The 27,270-nt window shown below is 41.5% G+C and overlaps 2 protein-coding genes and 1 long non-coding RNA gene across 6 annotated transcripts in view; 1 reads left to right on the top strand and 2 right to left on the bottom strand.

The window, feature by feature from the left end:
* The window catches only part of TPO (thyroid peroxidase), a 97,513-nt gene extending 81,563 nt beyond the window's left edge, over window positions 1-15,950 (bottom strand). Inside the window, exon 1 of the mRNA XM_081906102.1 lies at window positions 15,933-15,950. The gene's annotated coding sequence lies outside the window, so the exon portion shown is untranslated. The remainder of the gene's footprint in view (window positions 1-15,932) is intronic.
* LOC309367370 lies at window positions 2,589-21,039 on the top strand. 2 transcript variants are annotated; one of them, XR_014167099.1, is made up of 4 exons: window positions 2,589-2,848; window positions 6,846-7,006; window positions 16,472-16,587; window positions 20,848-21,039. It is a non-coding gene; the product is annotated as an uncharacterized lncRNA (long non-coding RNA). The 2 variants fall into 2 exon arrangements; XR_014167100.1 differs by lacking the exon at window positions 2,589-2,848 and adding an exon at window positions 3,530-3,746.
* A 10-nt stretch (window positions 21,040-21,049) lies between these two features.
* Window positions 21,050-27,270, bottom strand: part of SNTG2 (syntrophin gamma 2) — a 221,056-nt gene continuing 214,835 nt past the window's right edge. For all 3 annotated transcript variants that reach the window (XM_081906304.1, XM_081906303.1, XM_081906305.1), the window contains exon 17: window positions 21,050-21,705. In XM_081906304.1, coding sequence (XP_081762430.1) covers window positions 21,574-21,705 — 132 coding nt within the window. In that variant the 3' untranslated portion in view covers window positions 21,050-21,573. The remainder of the gene's footprint in view (window positions 21,706-27,270) is intronic.

A 27,270-nucleotide genomic window follows, 5' to 3' on the forward strand; every position in this document is an offset into this window, starting at 1 on the left:
ATTTTGTTTCGGCTATGGCAGACCAACACAGCTACCTACCTGTAACTGTTGCTTCCCTTGTTCAGCAGCTTCTTCCTACAGGGCCACGTGGACTTAGTTCCTGCAGGGGTCTCTGTAACAATGCTGGTATGTGCACATCCCATCTAGCCTTTGGTGGATGGCATTTGCTCTGTAGTGCAGGGAGCTTTGCTGCTGCTGCTGCTGCTGCAAAGAGGCCCTCAGTATGCAAAACAGAAACAAACAAAACCATGAAAGCTATTCATCAACACGAGTACATTTTAAAACAGGAGCTGTATTTTGGTATTTAATGAGAGACTGGCATCTTAAAGAGGTCAGTCAATGTAAAGTGTAGAAGTTAAAGTCTGAATTCATATCCAGGTTTTCCTAAGTCTCTTGCTTTGAGGCAGACCCGCAGTTTGAGAATTAAGCTTTAAATCCAATCACACCCCATTACAATATTAGACAGGGATTCAGCAGTTGCCGTAGATGTTAGACATAATATGTAGGCTGATCCCTGATAATCTCCTTTCCTCGGGGTTTTTTGTACTGTCTGTTCAAGGTTCCAGGGGATAAGGAGTCATACAAAAGCCAGGTGAAAGTGAACATTTGTGCATAATCCTCTTTCAGTCGAAAGGCTTTGTAGTACTATAACTGAATAAAGATGCTGGATTGCTTCTTCAGAGGAAAGCCAAGTAACCCTGTCGTTAACCTTTCTGCAATCTTGTTCTCTTAGATTTACTATATAAGGCTGCAAGGGATCTATAAAAGATGAGGCCACAGTCCGAAGTGCAATGACTTGGAGGAAAACTCTGTTTAAATCAATGGAATGCACAGCTGCGTTATTGGTCTTGTCTAGCACACAGTAAAGTATGCTTTGGACAATACGACTTGAGCACACTTACTGAGGTGTTTGGAAGCAAAGTGGAAACGTAACAGTATTCTCATGCTTAGGACAGTACATCACTGGCAGTCTTTGGAACACTAACTGCTAGAGTGGCCTTTCGGATAGAGTAAACAAAATAGTTTGGATAATTGACGTCATGAACATCTCCAAAATCCAGGATTATTGCTTTAATGCTCTGCTGGGTTTGAAATCCTTGCTGCTTCTAGTCTCCCACTGTGAATAAGTGGTAGTAGTTTGTCTGACATGTTGTTGTTTTTATTTTAAAAATATGAAAATGATTTACCACACAGAGCAAAACTAGTAACAAAAAAGTATAAAGAACATGATAAGAACCTATTCTAGAGGGCAGTAAACAAGTGGTAGATGTTTTGACTAGAATAATAAAATAATTAAACAAGGAAGGTGGTTTGTAAATGTTTCCTATCACAGCCCAAGCTAACTTCAGAAACCTGAGGACATTTTTTTTCAAGCAGATGATTTATATTTGTGGTTCTTCATTGTTTTGAATCCCCTCACACTTCCCATTTTGGGGTTTGTTGTGGTGTTATTTGGTAGACAATGTGAGGTGAGCCCTGGTCTGGCCAGGCCACAGGGAGGCAAGTGAGGTATTTTGTAAACAAGGCCCTTGTAAATTCTATGAGGGCAGTTTATATATTTAAAAACCGAGGAGTCGTATCAAACCTGAATGTTTCATGTTATTCTAACTTGAAAAGAAACAAAGCCATTACTTAGAAGTCTGAGTTAAACCTCGGTTAGTGTAAAAATCTCTCCCCCATCACCCCCAAAACTTTTTTCAGGTTACTGATTTTGAATGAGTCAGCTGAAAGAAAAGAAAAGATTTGGATAGAAATAGGTAGATTTAGCTAGAAAAGCACAGCAAGAGAGAGGTTGGGGATGCCTGGGGTAGTGGCTTTATTTTACCGTCAACACGATATTTCTTAACACCTCGTTGCACCTCTTAGTGTCAAAAGATGGTAATAATAGTGATGCGCATACTGCATTCTCTGTCCGTTTCCCTTCCCACAACAACTTTGTGTGCAGGTTGTAGACTTCTTTGGTCACCTATCCATCATCTTCCAAAAGACAGATAAAATAGGACATGGAAAAATGCTAATTTAGATATAGTAAATTATAATTATAGTAATTATAAGCTAACGGCATGCCTGTCAACTAAGCTTTCACTTGGCAGGTACGTATTTAAATTAAATCCTGTGAAATGGATTTGAGTCCACGAAGACTGCTACTGTTAATTACCCATCCTTCACCTTAAGGTCCCAGAGCAGGTGACAACATTGAAACATAATATCATAAACAGCTTAAAAACAATAATAGAAATAAGGTGGGTCCGAAAACTGTACACCTCAAGTGCCAAAAGCCAGGGTAAAGAGGTGCATTGTCAACATTTGCTGTATAATGAAGGTGCCAGATGCATTTTGGGAGGGAGTTCTACAATTTAGGGTGCTACCATAGAGAATGCCCTCTTCCCCACCCAGCTTCTGAGGGCAGAGAACTACCAAGACGACCCAGGAATTTAGGGGCCCATGGCACCCACATACCCACAAAAAACAATATATTTGTAAGGATTGTATGGCCAGCTAACATTTACTCAGAGGAAACCCATTGAAATGAATAGCCACGACTAATTTAAGTCCCTTAATTTCTGTGAGGTCTGTTTTGAGGCAAAGTTCCTTTCAAAGCCACTTAGAGATTTTTGAAATATTAATTAAATATGACTGTGGCTTTGTTTTGTTTTCAGATAACCTGGGTGCTGCCAACTGTTGATGGACAGCTTCAAGGCCTCCTTTGCCCTCCTGCGTGATGCTTCTTTATCTTGAAACTGGGCTTGGATCAGACGGCCTTTCAAATAATAGAGGACAGTCCTTCAAACAGAAATCTTCCTCTGGGCAGGACACACGATCACCGTAGTTGTATTGCAACCCAATGGTATGAATGACCTTATCACTTAAGACACACAGACCAAGAACATATAAATCATGTTTCATTTCCCCCCTCAAGCTACAAGTATATTTAACCTTTTTTAAAAGACTGAACTAGAATAATTTCCGTCATCCCTGATCCTCCTAAACAAGCAAAAAAGTTAAATCGTTTGACATGCTGCCCATTTGCACAGCTTTAAGCCCCTGGCTTTCATGCCGTATTCTAGGGTGCTTTAACAATTTTGAAAAAGTACCCCCTGGCATTTTAAAAAAGTGCTCTGATTATGGGTTATATTTGATTTAATTCTATGAATATGCTTTTCTGCCCCTCTCCATAATTTATGCCCAGTGTGACTTGGCATTCAGCTGCATATTAAAGAAAACAGTGTTTAGAAAGAAGAATCTACGGCAGAACAATTATTACATTGGTGGTTGCTTTGGAGCAACACTGGTTTAGGCCACAAGGCATGTATAATAGAAATCCACATCCTATTTAAAACGAAGGCTTCTACCACCTGCTTTTTTCCACCGCCTATTTCAGCTTGAATTAAAATGTGCCGGTAGCTATGGATATACTTCCTAGCTTTCAAAGCCTTTCATCTGTTCGGTGTGCTTTTTATCCCATTCATCAGGCCTCAAACATTCTTTCCCTCCCCTCCCCTTTTTTTACTTGAGACAAACACTCAATTCCCTCTTTCTCATTTCCCCCACAAAGTTGCTTTTCCAGCTTGCGTTTCATTGAAAGCCGCCCACCCGTACTCTTTCTGAATCGTTTAGTCCTTTAATTAAGTTTATATTTACTGGCTGAAGGAGGCACCTGCTTGAATTAACTCCAGACAACCATGTTTACCGCCCAGCCGCTTCTTCTCATGAGGCACTTGAATAAAATAGCTTAGAAGCTTGTGGTGCGTTTTATTATGATGTTTTATTGAACATTTCTTCTTTTTCCTCATGTTAGGTCAATAATGTATAAATCAAACTTTGGGTTTATTATTATTATTTTTTAAAATGATAGGTTGTGAGAGCAAGAAAGGGTGGCCCTAACTAGGACTTTTTTCAGGCAGAACTTGCCGGAACTCAGTTCTGGCACCTTTCAGGTGGACGCCATTACCATTCTAAGAGAACAAGGGAGGTGTTCATGGTGAGTTCCGGCACTTCTTTTTCTAGAAAAATAGCACTGGGCTTAACAGTTTGGCCCTGTTCTACCAAGCTACTCTGATTGTCTTATTAAAGCAGGTGCCAATCCCCCCCCCCCAGCCTTATTTCCAATATTGGGACTGGGGATAGCTTGATGAACTGACTCCCAGGACCAATTCCCACCCACTTCTGTAGCTCCAAGGCTGGAAGGAAATCTGGTTGCTTGCCAGAAGGCAAATGAGTACTTGCCCCAGCTAGCATGATGAACAGAAATGTAGAAGCCTGGTTATTTTATTTGTTTATTGCATTGACATCCCACCTTTTGCTCCAAGGAGCTTGAGGTAGCGTACATGGTTCTCCCCTGCCTCATTTAATCTCCACATCAACCCTGTGAGGTAGGTTAGACTGAGAGGCAGTGACTGGCCCAAGGTCACCCAGTGAGCTTCATGGCCAAGTGGGGACTTGAACCCTGGTCTCCCAGGTCTTAGTCCAATACTCTACACAACACTGACTCTCCTAATTATGACAATTACTGTAGAAAGGATAGGCATAACTAAGGGGAAACAACAGGGTTGTTCACACACTACACTGAGCATAGGTATAAGCTGTCCCTACACATGCAGAATTGTTTGTGTTATGTACTGAAGTTCTCACCCTGGTCTCACCCTGTAGATAGTTATGCAAATGAAGGATCAAAAGTGATGTTCAGTGATTGGATAGTTTTAGAAAGTTGTTACAATAACGTGGTACAGGAGCTCTATATAAGCAGGCTGACTGAGTTCAGTTCTCTTCTGGCCTCTGAATAAACAAGAGCTGTTTGAAGAATCGCTGTGTTGTCTGATATGTTCACCCACAACTTAACAGTTTGTGTGAAAGATTGTACATTTATTCACTTGTACAACTGAACTATAGTGTACATGGATACAGACTGTACTTAACATATGGACTGTAGTGTACATGGGTACTATTTGTATACACATATTGTACGCTCATTGGATGTAATGTGTGAACATCCCAAAGGATAGATTCCTTTCTAAATTGCTAGTATTCAGCATGGTTAATTCCATGATCTTCCATAGCTGCCACCATCACTGTCAAAACAAGTGTCATATTTTCAAAATCACAAGCTGCTAAGAAGGGCCCCTTTAGCCGATACATTTTAATTGGGACAAAATTAATATTGTGAAAGCCAGGGCATTGTTGGTCTGTTTGATCAACCAGGACCAACCTGGTCAAAACAGCCTTGATAGCTGCTGTAAAAAAAAGGGGGGGGGGAATGCATGGCCAAATACAGATCCTCTCTCTTCAGTAGACACTCCTGCCCTCTTTACCCTTTGAGTAATCAAAGCATCAGTTTGAGAGAATAACTCTTGGTTATGGCTCAGGAAGATTGATCTGGGGCTTCAGTGAATCAGTAGTTTGGATGAGTGAGTCAGAGAGAACGAGAAAGAGAGGGAAGGAGAGACTGAAACGGTGGCTCATAGGAAGAGAGTGAGGGGTCTAGACTAGCTTTCTCAGACTCCTTCCAGATGTTTTGGATTACAATTCCTATCAGATTGGGCAAGGTTGTTGTAGACTAGAGGTCTGCTCCCTGCCCTGATTCAAGCAGGATAAGTTGAGAGACCCACAACATTGTCAACTAGTGTCAAACCCAAGGAGTCCATATGTAGTCTCATGCTGCTTTTGCTTTTATTTTTTTGTGCTGTTCTTTTCTGCTTGTGTGGAATCATGAATTCTAATATGTTGGTTAAAACATAGATATTAAAAGACAAATATAAGGGCTTGCCCACCTGTTGTGTTTTATAAGGCAGAAGATTGCTGGAATAACTTATAGTTAACACAGGTTGGGGAACCTGTGGGCTGTATTTTTTGAGGATTTTTTTTTTTTGGAGGGGTGATCTGTTGAGAGCCACATGCTGATGCTGGGCAGGATGCAGTCAAAGTAGGTGAAGGTACCCACTTTCTCATTTTTTATCCCTCCTTGCCAACCACATGAAATTAAACTGATGGTCACATGAAATCAGTCTACGCTGCCCACACCCGCCCTGATATGTAATGCTGGTTTCCACATATCCAACTGCCTCTTCTTCACATGGATATCAATAGTTTTGGCATTGCTATGTCAGCAGTGTGATAAAGAACTGTGAAGCCATGGGTGTTTGTGTGTTTTTGTAATAAGTATACAGATACCATTCTCCATGGCCTCCATGTATTAAACATAGTGGTCACACATGCTGAAGTCTGCCAACCTCAATCATTTTAATCTTGTATAATTCCTGGCCCCATCTCATGTTGTCTTGGTCACCTGGAAACTGCTCAGTAGATCTCTTCTCATGCTTCTCAACTAATGCCAAATGGCCCAGGCAGTGTGAGGGACATGGGCTGCAGATCAGCCAAGGATAGCATGAAACCTCCAGAAGTGTTTGCAATGCTGACATTCCGAAGGTTGTGCAGTGTGTTATCCTCCCATGTGGCCAGGGTCTTCTAACAACATCACTTTGGGGCCAAGTGTAGAAGCTGCTGTTTCACAGCCTCCCACACCATTAAGGGACCCTGTGTTGGATTTTGAAAAGGTTGTAGATTGCTCTGAGAAAACAAGCTTGAGATCTACTGTTGCTTAGCTTTCACCTCAGAACTCGCCTTTCAATCTCTGTCCCCATTTCAGAGATTTGGAGCCCAATGGCCAGCTTATCTGTTCCTTTTTCCATTTATGATTCTCTCTGCAGGTGGTCTGTTATACCTTATTCATGAATTCAGAGTTTAACTGAAGAAGTTGAAAAATCAATTTCCTTAGAAAATGCATGAGCGATGCACTTTCTTTCAAAAAGTTATATTCTGTTCAGTTTGCGGCATCTTCTTTTTCCCAGGGTTTCTGCACTTCAACGAGGCAGCACCTTGTTTTCTTTAATTATGGCAGTAGATGAGGCCATGCAGTGAATCACCTTACCTTTTCCACTCCAGGAGATTTGCTAATCACATCTACCTCCTGTTCAGCTCATCTTCCTAGTCTGCTCATCCATGCAGCCAAGTAAGTGAATTTGCCCTTTAAGAAATTTACCTGTTTTTTTACCTGCTCTGAATTTATGTGGGAGGATTATTTACTGAAGCATATGTGCCTTAAATAAAGAAACCAAGGACACGGCCAGGCATATATAATACATATCAAGTAACCTATATGGTCAGGGGTCCCTTTATCTTTACCTTACCCTATATGTATTTGTCTGAATTGTACATCTAATATCTACATGTAGCACAGCTACATATGGCTATCCCGTAGGCAGTATTACAGTACAGTTGCCGGCCATTTCATGTGGGGGGTTCCATTTCCAGCCCCGCTCCCATTTCACCCCAGTTCCGCCCTTTGAATGATGCATTGTGTGACGTTTTCAGGTTGGCATTGTGTGACTTTCAAACACTCAGTAATTGGTCTTAAACAAAAACCCAGAGATCTCCTAGAAAGTGGAATCCTAGACTTACCTACCTGGAAGTAATGCCCATTGATTTCAATGAGAATTACTCCCAGGTAAATGAGCATAGGATTGCAGGCTTTAGTTCTGCCATGCTGCATAGCAAACTGCCTTTGTAATACACTGAGTTTCAAAAAGTGTTTGTCACACAGCATGACCAGGCTGCTGCCCGCCCCCCAGTCCAAAGTACTGTTGGGTAGGCAAAGTTCAATCACTTTTCTAAAGAATTTAGGTGTGTATGAAAATAAAGAAACCAAACACAAATATATAGGGGCTTGAATTCAGTTCAACAATTGTGCTAGCAGGAGCCAGCACAACAAATCCCGCTAGCAATGGAACTTTCCCCTTGTCCTCCCCCCTATGCCTCCACCAAATGGGCTCTGGGAGCTGCGAGAACCCTCAGAACAGCACACAGAGGAAGGAGAGGGACAGTCATTCAATCTGAGACTGCTTGCACTGATGGAACGATCATAATAGCACAATGGTGAATCCCTCGCACACTGACTTAACATGGGGTAGGAAATTATGTTGCCAATTGCTGTAATGGGACATCATGGGTTTTCAAATCAAACGTCAATATGAACACAGTGAAGAACTGGTGCCTGACTGGGGAACCTTGTGGCCCTCTAGAGGTTATTGGACTCCAACTCCAGTCAGTCCCAACCAGCATGGCAAATGGCCAGGGGTGATGGGAATTGTTCAATAGCATCTTCAGGAATTCCCCTCTGATTTAGTGGCTGATTTGGTACCAAGATGAACTGGTTTCACTGACTTTTCTTTGATGATATCTGAAACCATTCTCAATGTCAAACACTTATCCTTCACAGCCATTACTAACTTCTCGCGAATGTGCTTCCCAAACTGTATTTGGGTCTTTTATATTCCACTCCTACCAGTTTATTAGCACCTTGTTACATAGTATACTGGGTGTCTTTCAATTGCACAAGATATTTGAATCACTCGTGTCCAACCAAGTCATTGACTAGCATGACTCAATCATGTTAGAGGAGAAATGCGTCTTGAAAATCTGAAACCAGCTTGGTGGCTACATGTGATTTTGACTCATGATCTAGCGATGAGAGTCATACATGAAGTGTTGGATGGGGTAACTGAACACAGGAACCATGTCTGTGGGTGCACTTTTGGACCCAAGCAGGGGATTCTTGTACAGGTGCCTGCTTTCATCTGCACCCGACTCTTGATGAACTGAGATGCTGATAAAATGGGATTGGGAGTGTAGTGTGCATGAATGCAGATCTTGGAAGTATATGAATTTTGTCTTTGGATTTGTTATAATGTTCATCAAAGAGGTGTGAGAAAAGTTTGGAATCTCCTTTGAACAAAGGGCACCGAAATGCTTTATTATGTCATTTATTTCGGGATATAAGTAGCAAAAGTTAAGTTATCCCCTGAGTTATAAAGGAAAAGGCAGTCCACGTGAATTCTTCTTAAAAAACTCTAATAAATAATTTTCAGCACTTTATAGTAGATTATTTGAAAGTAGGCCAGGGGCACTCTTTTCCCCTCCCTCTCTGTCTTCTTCACTAGGCTAAATGACAAAATAAAAAGGGCACCCAATGACACACTAATCAATATTCTGTTGGTCCATTTTATTTTTAGAGTTCCTTTGGAATGGGCAATCTTTCTTTCTTATAGCAACATTACTGTCATACCCTTTTATGCTAACTAGGTATATGAGAATGTTCTGCTTTCTATCATTCAATAGTATTGACTGAGTCATGGAAAATAAGTAGCCTTTTAAAAAAAGCAACAGAGAGATGATATAAACACCCAATCTAATGCAATTGCCCTTCCATTTAGACTGTAAATTTTAGAGAGTCATCACCCAACCTCCCCAATCAACCCATACTTCCCTGGAGTGTTGTACTCTCTCTTCCTCTCTTTACTTATCCGCTTTCTTCACACTAAAGGAAATCTATGGGATAATAAAATATGTTTTACAGCAGACCAATCACTGACACACTGTGTGGCCATTGCCACCCTCCGTCTGTCATAAATTGCAAGAGTCAACACACCATAGATTATAATTGTCACAGGTTCAGGCTGTTTCTCAGTTTTGTAATCTGATAGACAAAATCCAGGGAGCCACACAGAACTTTGTATATCTAACGGTGCTTCTCACTTTTAAAAAGCACTTTCTTATCTCTACTTCCCTGTGGGTCTGAGTAAGCAGCTGGTGCATTCATCTGCAATGTTTTGGGCTTTTAAAAGAACAAAAGGGTTAATGTTCTCACTGGCCTGGCCTAAAAGAACTGTCTTGTTCATGGCTTTGAGTGATGACTCAAGCGAGAGAGGGATTTAAATATTGTAAATTTCATGCTGAAATTACCTTGCTTCACCTTTTCTGAACTTTGGGTCAGATACAGTTGTCTGCTGGCTTCTGCACTTCTCTGAAAAGCATACCTACCTAACTCAGTGGTTCTCAAACTGTTTCCTCCAAGGAACACTTGAAAATTGCTGAGGGCTTGGGGAACCACTTAATGATTTTTCTGCCTATTGTAACAATGGCAATACACAGTGCTAGATGCTGTGTGGTTTATTTTTATTGTATTTTTATTGCTTCTTCTATCTCTTCTATTGTATGTAGTATATTGTATTACAATAAAATAAAGTACAATATAAGAAATAAAAGAAGCAATAAAAATACAATTTAAAATCAAAACAGCATATCTTCTGAATGAAGCTTGTCGCAGCAGGAGGGGGAGACCCCCTGGCGTCTTCAGCAGCCTGCCTCATCTCTGCCTCTTGGTCCCCCTTCTCTCCAGCCTCCTCTCATGCCTCTGGTTCTGGACTGCTCTCGGCCACAACCTCTTCATGCTCACTAAGCCCTGTTACCTCTTCAGATTCTGACACCTCCTCTTCCCAATCTTCTCCCTCTGACCACTCATCATCATCCCACCACCAATTCCCTGGCTCCCTTCATTCCTCTGCATCCAGCCATTCCAAGATAATATATCAGAAGTGCCACAGTGGATGTTGCTATCTCACGTTGGCAAGCCATTCTGGATGCCACTACAATTTTGCATAGCTAGCTGTAGGACAGTACAGTGGTACCTTGGGTTACATACGCTTCAGCTTGCATACGCATCAGGTTACAGACTCCGTTAACCCAGAAATAGTACCTCAGGTTAAGAACTTTGCTTCAGGATGAGAACAGAAATTGTTCTCCAGCGGCACGGCGGCAGCGGGAGGCCCCATTAGCTAAAGTGGTGCTTCAGGTTAAGAACAGTTTCAGGTTAAGAACGGACCTCCAGAACGAATTAAGTACTTAACCCGAGGTACCACTGTAGTATAATTTAGTATCCGAAACAAAATCCCTTCCTGCTTTTTCTTTCTCCTTAGAAGGATTTGGACTGGTATTTAATCATGAAAAGATTCATCTGTATACCACCCCCTGCCCCCCCAACAGTACAACAAGACTACAATTGATCTTCCAGTCTAATCTTGCACAAAAGTCTCTATCCATTTCTGAAAGCAGTTGCACTTTTGTGAGCTGAGCTGCAAACTGGTGTTATTTTACCAGCAGTTCCAAATCAAATGAAAATGTAATCCCCAGGGTCAGACTATGTTTGTGTATGTTACAAATCTTGTTCTGCGCCCTAAACACCAAGTTCCTTTACAGCACCATTACACAGCTGTAGCACAGTGGCAGAGCCAATGCTTTGCTCACAAAAGCTCCCAGGTTTAATCCCTGGTGTTGCCAGGCAGGGCTAGGAAAGATTCCTGCCTTGAAACCCTGGAGAGTCAGTGCCAACCAACTTAGACCAGACTAAGCTAGATAGATCAATGGTCTGAGTTGGCAGCTTCTTGTGTTCCCATATAGCCAGCTGACTGTTGTGACTGAAAAGCAGCTGTCCTGATAGGATGGAGATTGCCGCCAAACTACCTGAGCATCTAGCTGATAAATCAAGCACTCATCAGTTCATTGGCAGTTCATAACAGATGTCCAGCTCCAACATTAACCTTTCTACCTTGGTCCAGATCCTTCACCTCTTCCCCATTTTTTCAGACATATAATGAAAGTGACCACCAATGAAGCAGGTGGAGTTGGTGGGTCCAGGCACCAGCTCAGGATTTAGACCAGGGGTAGGCAACCTAAGGCCCAGGGGCCAGATGCAGCCCAATCGCCTTCTAAATCTGGCCAGCGGACAGTCCGGGAATCAGTGTGTTTTACATGAGTAGAATGTGTCCTTTTATTGTAAATGCATCTCTGGGTTATTTGTGGGGCCTGCCTGGTGTTTTTACATGAGTAGAATGTGTACTTTTATTTAAAATGCATCTCTGGGTTATTTGTAGGGCATAGGAATTCATTCTCCCCCCCCCCAAAAAAAAATAGTCTGAGGGATAGTGGACTGGCTCATGGCTGAAAAAGGTTGCTGACCCCTGATTTAGACCCTAGATGCTGCTACAACCAGGCCTGTGGATCAGGGCAAATATCTTGTTTCAGGAAGGCTGTGTAAGAATTCATGCAAGCAATTGTTCATATGGACTGGATTCCCACCTCTCCTTCTGGCAGTTCTAGTGCTGAATTCTAAGCTACATTTGACACATTGGCAAGTTTTAATATTAGTTTTGGGATGGAGGGAGTTGCCAGAAGGGAAACTAAGAAAAACAATAATGCAATGTGTAAAAATGATGCATGTGCCCCTGGATGGTCATACATAACTGCACAATTATTTTTGGCAGGATCCTGCGCTAACTTAGGACTGTGTGTGCAGAATATGACATATGCCCTTCAATAATACAGATACCAGGGCAAGGTAAAACATAAAATAATGTTTCTTTTATATATTGGGCTAGGGCTCAAATTTCCACTTTTCTGAACTTGGGCCAGTCACTGCCTCTCAGTTTAACCTACATCACAGGGTTGGTGTGAGGATTAAATAGGAGGGGAAGAACCATGTAAGCTGCCTTGAGCTCCTTCGGAGAAGAAGGTGGAATATCAATGCAATTGATTGATTGATTGATTGATGATTGATTGATTACTGGCCTTAAAACATCAGCAACCAAAATTAAAAATGGCTAAAGAGGGAACACATAGAAGAAAACATCTTCACCCCAGTATGGCTCCCCTTTATCACATACGCAGTACAACAAGACAACAAGAATCCATCAACAGCTTACAAATCAATCTGTCTTACTTGACCCAACAAGCCTTTCCCCCACCCTCCACAAATGCAAACAAACCCCATTGCAGCCAACCACAGACAACCAACCATACCCTGGGCCCCCAATTCTCTCACTCCCAAGGAAATGTGACAAGCGAATAGAAAGAGAACCTATCTAGTTGACGCTGACACAAAATCCCACAAATTCCCACTGTAAAAAAACACCCCCAAAAATTTCACCGCCACACCTCCTCTCCCTGCCCTCTTCTTCCTGACTTTATACTGTACTCCACGCTAATGTCTCATAACAAATATAATTGATCTGTATAAAAGACTGTAAAACTTGAAAAAGCAGATCAGACATGTACTTTTGTAAACCAAGAAAATATATTTTTTTTAAAAAAAAAACCAGCTAAAGAGAAAAGGCTAAAACAGTCTCTCATTAGAATCCTATAAAGCCTGATTAAACAAACGTCTTTTCCTGCTGCCAAAAAACAACAAAGCAACTGTGGTATGTCCATGGAGTTTTTGAGAATTGATGCTTTTGAATTATGGTGCTGGAGGAGGCTCTTGAGAGTCCCAGGGACTGCAAGAAAATCAAACCTATCCATTCTGAAGGAAATCAGCCCTGAGTGCTCACTGGAAGGACAGATCGTGAAGCTGAGGCTCCAATACTTTGGCCACCTCATGAGAAGAGAAGACTCCCTGGAAAAGACCTTGATGTTGGGAAAGATGGAGGGCACAAGGAGAAGGGGACGACAGAGGACGAGATGGTTGTATAGTGTTCTCGAAGCTACCAGCATGAGTCAGACATGACTAAACGACTAAACAACAACAATGCTCACCTGTAAGAGGAGAGCATTCCACAAATGTGACATTGCCACAGAGAAGTCTCTTTCCTGTATCACCACTGAATAAGCCTCCCCTAGCACTGGAACATGATGAAGCCCACTCCTTCTGATCTTAAAAACAGGATAGACTGATATGAGAGACATGTTCCCAAACCATTTACGGATTCAAAGATGAGCAACCAGCATGATGAATGGGGCTTAGAAGTGAATAGGCAGCCAACACAGCTGCTTGAGGACTGGTGGAATTTAGGGCTTCTTTGGACAACTTGCTTATTCACTTGCACAAAAGTTGCAGAGGTTATATGAGGGGCATTCATTATGACTTGTCTGCTGTGAGGTTATAGGAGACTCAAGTATTTATCTTGATTTGCTTGCGTGGAGGTTATAAGACTTCCTGCCCATCTATTGTTATTTCCTCATCACCTTCCTAACACAAAGCCCTCCCTTTTTTTAAAAAAAGTTGGTTTTTGTTGCACAAGAGTGCTTTAGCACACTTCCTTTGTGCAAAACTAAATTTCTGGCATGTTGTTGAATACTTCCCACAAAATAGTGGCCGTCTGGGGTGACCATGATCTCTCCTTGCTTTACCAGTCAGAATTCTGGCATCTGCATTCTGCACTAATTAAAGCTTCTGAATTGTCTTCAAGGGCAACTCCATGTACGATGCATTACAATAATCTGAACGAGAGGTTACCAGAGCATGGACCACTGCCCTTATAAATAAACAGTTGTAGTTGGGCAGACCAGCTGAAAGTAGAAAGAAGGTACTCATCACCACCACTTAGTTTCAAGTGAAAATTGTGAATCTCCCAATACCCCCATACTATGTTACCTGCTCCTTCAAGGGGAGTGTATTCTCATCCAGAACAGCCTCTTCACAGTATCTCAATCTTGCTAGAATTCAGTCGCAGTCTTTTGGCCAATATATAGCCCATTACTTATAGTAATTGTTGAAATCCTAAGTATTTCACATTAGATATTGTCCAATAAAATAATGTTGATAGAACTGAAGCGAATACATTTACTGGAGGCAGGGGGCAGCATCATTAACCCAATCAATTAACAATAGAAGACCAGACTTGCATAGATGGAACATATCCTGGTGTTTTGTGCAAAAACATATTGGCGTTTTTATTTGCTTTCAATATACAAAAGTTCTTTATTAGTAAACAATGTTACAGGATTTTCTGCAGATACCGGAGAAACAATAAAAGATAGCCAATTACAACAAATGAGGGGGGGGTGTGAATCAATATTTTAAATGAGCCAGAAATAGGAAAGATATTCTGTGTGAATTTTTTAAAAAAATACATTGCATTTTGAACCTTACTGGTAAGACAGTGTAGAAAAGGGCTTTTAAGATGGAAAGTAGTTAAACATTGAATCTGTGTTTGGAGGGCCTCATTGCACAGATGCTTACAGATAGCAGTTGACTGCTAGAATGAGCCTTTCCTCACCAAAAAGCAATCAGCACTGTTGGACCAGGCAATGCGGATCATCTCTTTGATGGTGCTGGTGAGGTGCAAGAGCATCTTCCACTCCTCACCCCTGGGTTGGATGAAGGGCTTTCCATTCCCCGAAACATGCATCTGTGCACAGGGAGGTCTCCAGATGGGTGATATATATGGGTATTTCTTGATGGATGAGGACAAATACATGATTTTCCAGATGATGGCTTGGTTGCACAATGATCACTGTGGCCAAAATTACAGAAAATAAGTATTGTATAAAGACTGATGGCAGGATCCCTGAAGGGAAGAGAACTTGCTGTGCAGTTCCCTTGCAGATGTGTGAGCATTTTTGTTTTGTTTCGCCAATTCTTATACCGCTTAATTGCAGTCATCTCTAAGCCATGTACAAGTAATTCAATGCAATAAGAATGAAAACCAGTTGAAATGAAGACATCAGAATTCAGTCTAAATGCTTGCTGAATTTAACAAGCTTTCAGTAGATTCTGGGAGATCAGCAGGGTAGTGGCCTGCCTGGCCTCAACTGGAGGGAAGTTCCATATAATTCAGCCTACAATACTCAATGCATGGCTGCTGGCGGATGCAAGCTATTTATCCAAACCATGGTGCACCAACAGAGACTCCCTCAACAAAGAGGAGGGCTATAATGAGTCAGGTGGTCCTTTAAGGTATCCTGAACCCAAGTTGTTAAGGGCCTTGTAAATTAATACAAGAACCCTGAAGGCCATTAGGATATGGACATCCAGAGCAAGTTATATGTGAGTAAGCAAAGCACATATAACTTCTACTTTTTGAATTAGGAAGAACTTGCACACGTGAACCAGATTATCCGACTAAGGATATATTTGCCTTGCACAAGTTTATTTCATAAGCTGCTAAGCAAATGCCACATGTGGAAGAAGATCCTGGGATCTTGTAGCCCAGTTCTTCAGGCAAGATCTAAAAGAAAATCCAGTTTAAAACCATTTGTCTCCTTACTTGCACTTAATTATTCCACTAGGGTTTTATAAAGCTCTATGCGGCCTAGGACCCACGTACCTACGGGACCGCCTCTCCTGGTATGCACCACGGAGGACCTTAAGGTCCACAAATGACAATATTTTGGAGGTCCCAAGTCTTGTGATTAGGTGGTGGTTAGGTTGGTCTCAACTAGGACCAGTTCCTTTTCAGTACTGGCCCCAGTACTGGTGGAACGTTCTGTCACAAGAGACTAGGGCCCTGTGGGACTTGACATCTTTCCGCAGGGCCTTCAAGACAGAGCTGTTATGCCTGGCCTTAGAATTCAGTCTGACCCTTATGTTTCCCTCCCCTTATGGTTTTGACTTTTAAAATGAGGCTGCATTTTAAATTGCATTTAAACCTGTATTTTAAATTGTTTTTTTTACTGAAATTTTATTGGTGTTAGCCGCCCTGAGGCCGGCTCTGGCCGGGGAGGGCGGGGTATAAATAAAATTTATTATATTATTATAGGCATAAATATTAATAGGGGGTGGGCAATTTAATTCTAGAGGCCAAATGCTTGACATATTTTGCTTTATTCTTCTTGCCAAGCAGCACAGAACTTTTCTCTGTTTTAGTTTTTGAAGGTTAAAAACAAGCACTTCCATGCTAGATCATGAACTGGATGGGGCTTCCTTGCTAAATGAAGAAACACATGTACAAGCTGTGAATTCATTGAGTTTGCCTGTCCCAGGTGAGCATATAGAGAAAGAAGTTTAAAAATGAAGATAAGCAGTAATCAGTCAGTCTGTCAGTGGGGAGCTAGAAGTCTCTCTGCCTGACACGGCTTCTTTCTTCCCAAGCAATAAATCAGCACAATCAGGGGTGCCAACTTGATTAAAATATTGGGGGGCCCAGATAAGCCCTGTCCTGCATAATTGACCACATGATGCAGTGCGCACACACCATTTGAATGGCCATGTCGATCAACTCAAATATTTTAGGACTTGGCTCTTATGAGCAGTTACTGCTTTGTTAGGAAGGCTTTAGCTCCAGGTGGGTGTTATAGTATGGCCAAACAATACATAATGCTAATGACGCCAAAATGCAAAAGATAAAAGCATATTCAGACCATTGCTCATATTCAGATGATTTGTGGTTGTGGATCAAATTATCCAAGATGCTAAACACACAAATCCTGCTGGCAGCAATGGGAGCTTCCTTTCTTGGATAGCAGTAGCTGGGCAGGATGTCAACTGAGTCTGTAAGTAGGGAAGAAAAGAGTTAACCCCCATGTAAAAAGGTAAAGGTACCCCTGCCCGTACGGGCCAGTCTTGCCAGACTCTGGGGTTGTGCGCCCATCTCACTCAAGAGGCCAGGGGCCAGCGCTGTCCAAAGACACTTCCGGGTCACGTGGCCAGCGTGACATCGCTGCTCTGGCGAGCCAGAGCTGCACACAGAAACGCCATTTACCTTCCCGCTAGTAAGCGGTCCCTATTTATCTACTTGCACCCGGGGGCTGCTTTCGAACTGCTAGGTTGGCAGGCGCTGGGACCGAACAACGGGAGCGCACCCCGCCGCGGGGATTCGAACCGCCGACCTTTCGATCGGCAAGCCCTAGGCGCTGAGGCTTTAACCCACAGCGCCACCCGCGTCCCTAACCCCCATGTACCACAGTTCATATTCTCATTGGAGCCGCCAGCAGATTCTATTTAACATTTAAAATACCTTTTGCATCTTACGTAGTTTGATCCACAGCCACAAATCTCCTGACTCTACGTACTCACCTGTTACATGTGGAAACCCTAGAATTTGTCTAGTGCTTAATTCGTTGTATGAAAGGAAGTGCAGTGTAAAGAAGTTTAGATCTGCCTTTCAAATAATGGGAATTATGCTTACCTGGTAAAAACCCCATTCAATTGTAATGCTTTAGCGTTAAGCAACGAGAGCATTCCAGGTATGAAAGCAGGTTTCCCCAGTACAATTCTGTTGTTTTGGAAGAAGTTGCAATCTGCATGGGTCATTGGTACCCTTGTTGTAGGAGCACTGCTTCAACTCCCTTGTAGCAGATTGGGACTGTGAATGAAGCCTCTTAAAGCAATTGTAAGTGTTAAGCAGTATAGGTGAGGAACAGGGGTGTTTTGATTAATATTACAGGTGAATTAGGTGTGGTGGTCCCTCAATATCCCATCCTTGCAGCTATCACTAATGAGCAGGGCCAGCTTGGAGCCCCTCTGCTGCAAAATAGCACCGGCCGTATCATGAATGCTCTTTGAAGATAGTATGATTGGCATATACCTGAAGTGTAGATCTTAGGTTGCGGTTGGGATCTGTCCCAATTGGTGAGCTCTGATATGTCCCAATCTAGAGACCCCATGATGCCAGTAGTACACTACGATTGGTACTCACCAGTACTGTAGGTTTCTGAGGGCATTATGGGGTCACTAGAGCCGTTCCTTAATATGGACTGCAACTTGCCTCTAATATTGACACATGTTTTTATGCCCTGTTGGCAATTGGTTCCCATTAGATATATTGGGGAAAAGTGGGCACCTTTCTTTTCCTTTACAGTTTGTGACTCAGATGACGGAACTTGGCAAGTCGGCAAAACTGATTGGGAACCGCCCACTTTCCCCAAAAGATTTTCTTCCTGCCTCCTTGTGACCTAGTTGGAGCCAGAGCCCAATCCAATGACCCCATTATGCCAATAGGAGATCTGTGACAGAGTTTCTTATGACAAGAATTAAGGTGCTTGCATCAGCTGAGGCATGTGTGTGGATGGTAGTTTTGAGGAATCTAGAAGCTTGCCCTCTCATTTTGTGTTATTTTAGTTGGCCTAATAAATAACCCGGAAGTGTCTCCGGACAGCGCTGGCCCCTGGCCTCTTGAGTGAGATGGGCGCACAACCCCAGAGTCTGGCAAGACTGGCCCGTACGGGCAGGGGTACCTTTACCTTTACCTTTTTAATAAATAAATTGCCCCATTATAGATGTGGAATTATCACATCTGTAGCATAACTAGGCCACGGCTTGAGAGGTATGATACTCACTTCCTATAGTCAGTTTTATCTTCAGACTTCCCTTTGCTTAAATTGCCTGCCCCATTATATTTCAGAATATTTCCACATACCCGCCAGCTTAAACCTGCCACTAATTTGCCTTATTAATGTTATACTCAATAAATATAAAGATAAAAATTACTTAGGGCATTTTAATATATTTTAAAAATAGACTCGTATGTTTGTGAAAAATATAAATATAAGAGTAAAATATTTGTTTAAAATATATCACCAATACTTATTTGCAATAAACAAAACTATGCTGCATTCTAGCACAACACATTTCTTGCTTCCAAATGAACATTCAATACTGGATCACTGCTATTATCCACAAAACATAGGTCAGTTTCCATGAACTACATCAAGAGATGTGCACATAGGTTTCTGTGTGCCTATCACTTGCTGGATCAGAAACCGTGGGCTTAGAACCCCATTACTTCAAAGTGGATATAGAGTGGCCCTTTTAATTTCTCTTGGGAGTGCAACTGAATGCCTGTCCCCATCCACATTGACAGAGCCAGTCACGTTCATCTAGAGGTGGAATTATGTCCTTATTCTTTTCAATGCACTATTTCAAAGGTGCTCCCTTTTTAATTTGGGGTTTAGGACATGTATGCATTGAACTTCAATAATGTATATGGGCATGAAAAGTGCTATATCAATGTTAAGTATGTAATATGGATGCAGGAGGAAAATTCACACATGAAGTATTTCTTGTAGATGTAAGTAATCATTACAGCAGTTGCCCACCGACAGAAACAAGTCATTTTTAAGCTGCATAACCTCTTGCCTTTTTTAGTAGTGGGAGCTGCTGTGATGAAAGTGTTGAGGAATGTTCTGACTACATACATGGTTTTCCTTTAGGATCAGTTTTGGAAAGTTTTGAGCCTTATATCCTGAAACAGTACCTGGCAATGATGTATTTTAAAAGTTTTCTAGAGTTGAATTGGTTTTGTGAAGCATGCTTAAAGTCTTGGTAAAATGTCAAATCTGATTCAGTTATTATTGAACTATGGCTGCGTCACTGGATAGTCATATGACTTTAAATCTGCAATACTATACAGATGTATTTGGGACCAGTGCTATTTTTCTAGAAAAAGAGGTGCTGAAACTCACCCTTGCTCTCTTATAATGGCAATGGCGCCTACCTGAGAGGTGCTGGAACTAAGTTCCAGTGAGTTCCTGCTGAAAAAGTCCCACTGAATTTATTTCTAAATCGGTTGCACTGTGAGAGCACTAGAGTTCATATTGGTGTTGCTGGCATCCACCTGTCTCAAGAGACAAGGGAGTGCTACTCCAGGGTGAAGTCAAAATGCTGCATTAACAGCAGTGAAATGACCTCCCCAAGGCGCAGGCCTGGACAGTGTGTATGGAAGTCCTGGGCTACCCAGACATCAAGACTCCCCTCTTGGCCTCACTGATGGGGTCCAAAAGAAAGCAGAGCAATATATTTGGCACCATCTTGGCTGCAGTTGTTGCTGGAAGGAGGTGTACAAGGCAGCATACATCTATCTTAGGGACTCCACTCTGGATTTGTGTAGGGTTAACATAATGTCAGTAATAATAACAGCATAATTAGGGTGCAGGACTCACCCAAGACATTTTGTGGCGTGAGGTGAAAGAGAATATGACACCTCCACTCCCAACCCATTCCATGTACTCTTAAATTTTACTGCAACACTGACAACTTGACAGTGTCTCCCACCATCTCTGGGGAACAGGTGAGGAGGAGGAGGAGGAAGGCAGGCTGCATGGGACACAGACTCTCACCTCTCAGTACCTGTTGCCAGTGTTGTCTTGGTGTCAGCTGCCTTCAAAGTGCGACTAGTTTGGAAACCTTGCACTAGACTATCAGTTAAGGTTGTTGAATTGCTTGAAGAAATCAATGTAAATCATATGAATGAGTTTTAAAATGGCACTTACCTTGCATGCAATCTTATGTCTTTGCTTTCATAGGTAACATGATAATCCAAGATGACAAATATGGGATATGACCTAGAGTGTCGTGTCTCCCCCCCCCCCCGCAAGCAGACCTATTTATTCAAATTGTGTGGAAAACCAAATAAGTGAAAACTAAATTAAATGAAAAACAGATACCTGTACACTCTGCCAGCATTTTAAATAGACAAGGCCCAACATATACATGTGGAGTGAATCTTGCTTTTCAGAATAATAAACAGTATTGATGTTGAAAAATGAATAGGTTTTTTTTAGTGGAGAAATAAGACATGTCTGTTTTTTTTCAAATGAATCTTGAATTTCAAATCGGTTAGCATAATCATTCAAGTTAATTATAAACCAGGCTGTAGATTAAAATGTTAGGTTAAACTACAACCTTAGTCTACAAGTGCAGTTTCAGCCTTTTGGAATATTCTGGTCCCCTGATATACTATTTAATTTTGTAATATGTAATGCTTGAGAATAAGATTTAAAATAAGACTTACAATTCCTCATAGTGTGAAAATATTCATTTAAGTGCAAGGCAACAAACTGATTCAGTTTGAATAAATGTTTAACTCATCAGATTTAACAATGATGAATCAAATGTGAAAACTAGTAACTTTTATTGATAACACAACTATATATCTCTTATAAAATCACATGGGATTGCAATATTGTGCATGAAATATTTTTTTCTTTAAGAAAATAATTTATCTGTCATAATCACAACATAGAATCTCTTCAATTACTGTAGGTATATTTTCTTGCAATGCTCTGGCTGTCAATAAATAATGGATCCACGGAGGCAACCTTAGCAGCTATAAATGAGTGAATACAGTTTAAAACTGCTGTCAAATCTTGAAATTCTAGTTCCTGAAATGAGAGCAAAAGGAACAAAGGGTGAAATAAAGTTTCACACATTTTACAGGTCAAAATGCATCAAGACCATAAAAGTAACTTCTAAATTATACGCCAAATGCAACCTTCTTTAACATACATCTTTTCTCATGAATGAAGAATAATGTTCCCCTCTAGGTAGGCACCCCTCCCCCACTGTTGTTGTTGTTGCTGCTAGAATTTATATACTGCCCTATACACAGAGGTCTCAGGGCGGTTCACCATCTTTTGAACTTAAGTCTTTTGAAATCTTCTCAAGTCCTTAAAGTCCTTGCAGTTGGTTTGTTCTGCTGTTTGTGATCTCATCTCTTCTAGCACGCACATGTACTTTAGTCCAATTAAGCTCCAATTAAGAGGAGAACCTTTGCTTCTTAATGGCTGTGGAGTTAAAGGGTTTTCGCAGGCGAAGTGCTTTTACACCAAGCACCTCCTTACCCCCCGCATTCCATGCTTTCCAGGTACCAAGGCAGACTGTGACTGAAGCCCTTTCCCTCTGTCCCGGGGGGGGGGGGGCATATGCAAGGACGATTACCCCTAAATCCTCCTTGTTTTTCCTTCGCCAATGATTTCCCACTGTTGCGGAGGCTGCCTCCATTAAAGCAGAGCAGAACCGGAAGCCTCAATGCTGCTTTAATTATTTATCCCTTAAACATCCAGTGAGTGCATGGGCAAAAATATACGTAATGGTACTTATAGATCTATTGGTAATACGTAATCTAATGCAAAAAAAAATGTGTGCATCACATACTGCATATGCCCTTAGCAGATGCTCAGTGCTGTTTTCCAGCACTAGGCTAAGCTCAAACACTTATTTCCTTCTGCGATTGTCCAACAGTTGTTCAAGTATTAGTCATGCAATCAATGGGTCTTAAGTCAGTCATTACTAAGTAGGAATGTGTTTTGGTTCACTTATTGTTTTCAGTCTTCCTGGCCCTTTTATGAAGTCCCATTGATTTCAGTGGGTGTACTCTAAGTAATGAAGCTGCATTGAATTCAATAGGACTTAGAGCACAATCCTAACCATGTCAACTCAGAAGTAAGTCTGGATCCAAATGAGAGATTCTGTGTGACTTGCTGGAGATAGGATTGCGGGAGCCACTTTATGTATTCGTAGATTAAAGAAGAATGTCACCTTGTATATTTATAGTGCTGCTGAAATGGCAGCTGAGGGAAAGTTTGAAATGAATGCTCAAGTTTCTCCTCAGGTGAAACACTGTATGAATTTCAAAGGAAGTCAGAACCATTTTAGTAAGACTAGTGAAGTTTCTTAGGGTGCTTGGAACATCTCTAAGCTGTCACCAGATCTGGCCTAAAGCAAAATTCAAAGCTTTAGGCCAGGGTTTGTCATTCCCTCATTTGGTATTACAGCTGAAGAATTTCAAAAGAAGCTACAAAAAAAGAAAAGAAAAAGAGTGTTCACAAGGCTAGCAAAAGTTCTCAGGGAGGTTTCTTACATCCTCATTTTTTCAGTTTTGTGGTTCAAATTACTACTTTGTCTCACTATATTACAGAAGGATAACTAAAAGCTAATCCTTCTGGGATTGCAAAATTGCTTAAACTGGAGGCCTGTACACAGTTGTGGAGCACTGAAAGCAATACGGATTACTTGCAATTTAGGGGCTTGTAAGGATATCGATGCAGGAAAAACTGCTTTCTGCTTCCTCTGTCCCTGAACTGTAGCAAAATGAACAGCTCTCTACTGAGTTAAGTTTCCCTGTAAAATGAGAGAGTACTGGAGATTTATGTCTGGAGGTTGGTCAGAAGGGAAGAAAACTCCATGGAGGCATTACTAGTCCCCAGGCACCATAAGTGTGCAGTTCTCTATAATTTAGACTCTGCTTTCACCTTCCAGAAACTTCTTAGCAACTTTATGCAGCAGGTTTTACTTTCTCTTCTGCCCATATTCCTTCTCCCTGTTTCAGGTCCAACCCACACTGGGACTTGATACAATTCCAGCAGTAGCCACCAGCCAGAATGTCACACATCTGCGCTATCAAGTGGCAAGTTAAAAACTAGAGGCCCATTTCACATAATCAAGGAAAATGTCTTGAGCGATGAGCAATGCTTAAATTGCTTTTGTGTGCACTTTAACCTGTTCTTGTACAACAGTTTGTGTCCTTCTTCAAATGAAGATTCCTAGAACTGATATCAGTGGTACCTCGGGTCACAGACCCTTCAGGTTACAGACTCCGCTAACCCAGAAATAGAACCCCAGGTTAAGACCTTTGCTTCAGGATGAGAACAGAAATCATGCAGCAGCGGCGCAACGGTAGCAGGAGGCCCCATTAGCTAAAGTGGTACCTCAGGTCAAGAACAGTTTCAGGTTAAGAACGGACCTCCAGAACGAATTAAGTTCTTAACCCGAGATACCATTGTACAGTCAGGGATAGGGGTAGTGATGAGAGACATCTGTACCCCCAAAATATGTGAAACAATGAAATACATGGGGAGTTTAAGAGAGGGATGTCTCTTTCTACCTGCAGATACTTTTCACTGAATATTTATTTCAACAATCAGTATACCACTCAATCACAGCTGGTTGTACAGGAGTCCCAATGCAACTCAATAAGACTGAAATGAGTTAAAACTATGAAATCAGAATTCAATTTAAAAGCCTGCTGGATTTTTTTTTTTAAGTCTTCAGTAAGCACTGGAAGTTCAACACTGGGGGCCTGAGTGATCTCCGTTTCAAAAGTGTTTCACAAAATTGAGCCCTTCTTACTGAACATGCAGCTCCTTGTGAATTCAAGCCATGTGGCTACTTTGAAGACCTCAGGGATCAAGCAGGGATCAGGGAGTCCCTGAGGTATCCTGGTCTCTAGTTGCTAAGGCTTGTGAATTAATACAAGAACCTTGAACTTGGCTGGTGGTATATGGGCAGCCAGTGTAAGCTTTTGAGCCCCAGGGATATGTATATGGATTTTTTTTTATTTTTTAAAAGAAATTTAAAATGTACTGTATGCTTACATTTGGAAGGAAATATTAGTGGAATGTTTGCTTTTAAAAGCCAGTGTACACATCCCTCAGACGTTTCTCAATGTTCATAAGTCCCCTCCCCCCCCCCGCTAAACCTACATCATTTCCCCTGCAAATCTGCCAGCTATGATACACTGAAGAAAAAAAAAATCTCACCGTTTGAAAAGGCAGTTCCATTTATGTTATTGTTATCTACGGTATGTGGGGTACCAGTTCAGCTGCAATAAATGTTTTTAAGCATCCTGGCTTCCCAACAGGTATGTCGAGGTATTGAACATAGCCCTTCACACTTCTGCACAAATCAAAGTGCTAGCTAGTTGCTTTTGGACCCACTAAATTTTACATATTCCTTCTGCACAAAACTTCTTCACATAAATATGTTTGTGTCTCAGGGATACTTGTTGAGCAGTAAACTAATCAGCAAACTGCTTTCCTACCAGATGACAGATTATTGACCTTGAAAACAGTCCCTGTATAACAGCAGAGCAATCAGAACAATGAAATTACTTTGAATTTCAACTGTTTTGAATGCAGCTTGCTACTGATGCAAGACGTCAGTCAATATCAGTAATATCTATAGTAATATCTATCCTGTTGATATTGATAGAAATGAGTACACAGGAAGCTCAACACCATCAAGCTCAAGCTCCTGAAAATAAATATGTGGTAGCATTTTACCACGTTATGCCTTTGCTTTGTCACCTTCAGTGGCTCCCAGTCCATTTCCATGCCCAATTTACTGTTTTTATTCTTTAAAGTCCTAAGTGGCTTGGGACCAAGTTACCTGAAATAGCACCTTCTTGTATATGTAAATACAGTGGTACCTCAGGTTAAGAACTTAATTTGTTCCGGAGGGCCGTTCTTAACCTGAAGCTGTTCTTAACCTGAGGTACCACTTTAGCTAATGGGGCCTCCCACTGCCACCGCATGATTTCCATTCTCATCCTGAAGCAAAGTTCTTAACCTGAGGTAATATTTCTGGGTTAGCAGAGTCCTGTAACTTGAAGGGCCTGTAACCCGAGGTACCACTGTACTGAAATCTTCAGATGCTCTGCTCCAAAGTGGCTGAACCAAATGAAGAGAGTCAGGTGACTGCTACGTCAGGGGTAACCAATGGGCTGGACTTTGGAAGTTGTTGGACTACAACTCGCACCACTGCCTAACAAGTGGCTGGGGTTGATGGGAGTTGTAGTTCAACAGTCCATCTGAAGAACTACCCCAGTGCTAGATAGAGGGGCTTTTGGTTGTGGCACCAGAGTTTTTAAAAGCCTTCCCAGAGAGGTTGTCTTGTTTTCTTCAGCTCATCTATGTCTTTTACATAACTAAGGTTCATGGTCTGGTTCTCTCAGTTTTAAACTAAGTTTTCAATTTTGCTTCAGTTGTTTCAATATTATTTTTTTATTTGTTTGTTGCTTAGGGAGGAGAGACGTGTGTGCAACAAGGTTCTAGCATATTTGTGGGGAGCTCTTGTTTTGTCTCTATAAAATGGCAACATAAAAACCCCATAATATTTAATACAGGAAAACTGTGGGCAGCTCCTTTGCCCAAAAGTCAATAGTGTGAAATTGAATCCCACCGAATATATAAATTTTTAATATAAAGATTCAAACAAAAATGTTTAGGGAAAACGTTATCATAAACTTAACCATAGTGTTTGCTGCCCAACAAATGCTGAAATAATTCTTTACTGGGCTGCTGTTGACATTTACTAGCTTATCTACTCAAGGGGAATGAAACTTGCATTATTTGATGACATTTTGTGTTTCTCATTATTGGCTACACTTTCCTGACCAGCACCATCTGCCTCTTCCAAAAATCCATCGCTCCCATCAGTAACTCGGTCACTACTGTACTACAAACTGCATCAATAATAAATGTTGAGGTTATCAGCCTTTCTTTCTCCTGTGTCCTAGCAATGATTCTGAATCCAAAACAGGTCTTGAATGCTAGTATTGGCCTGTCCCTTGAGCCCATCAATCATCTTCCATTTCGTTCTTCTGGTAACACCTTAAAGCTACACGTACGCGAGGATTTGTACAAGCACAAAAATGTTATGACAATTTGGGGAATTCTCAAATTACTTTACAAAAGCTGATAAATATCTGTATGGAGAAGGGAAGAGATGGGGTGAGGTGGTTTATGAAAACTGCACAGGATTAGTTACCAATTTAATATTTTAGTCAGGCTGACATGAAAATCAGGGACTGTGGCCTGCAAGGGGTAGGGAGCGTCAGGATCAGGCCTGCCAGCCAGATTCTTTCCCTCACCACTGTTTTAACCCAATGTCTATTTGAGAGGCTGCAATTTAGATTGAAAGTTCATGTATGTGCATTGTCAAGGGTGTTATTTATTCCCTAAGCAGGCATTTTTTCTGATGAAAGTAGATGCTTCTGAGCTGCTGAAAGATGCAGGCAAAAGTAGCTTGGAGTCAATGAGTATTAATTAATAAAGCTAAGTCATAGTCAGTGGTTTGACTACTGTGTTGAAGGCTTAAGGTAGGTTGCTAGAGTAGGCCAGCCACATTGTCTTTTTTATTATTTCTTTCAGTTGTGGCATGTTAAAATC

This window comes from Podarcis melisellensis (assembly GCF_964234715.1).
Source record: "Podarcis melisellensis genome assembly, chromosome: 3".
Classification (NCBI taxonomy): Eukaryota; Metazoa; Chordata; class Lepidosauria; order Squamata; family Lacertidae; genus Podarcis; species Podarcis melisellensis.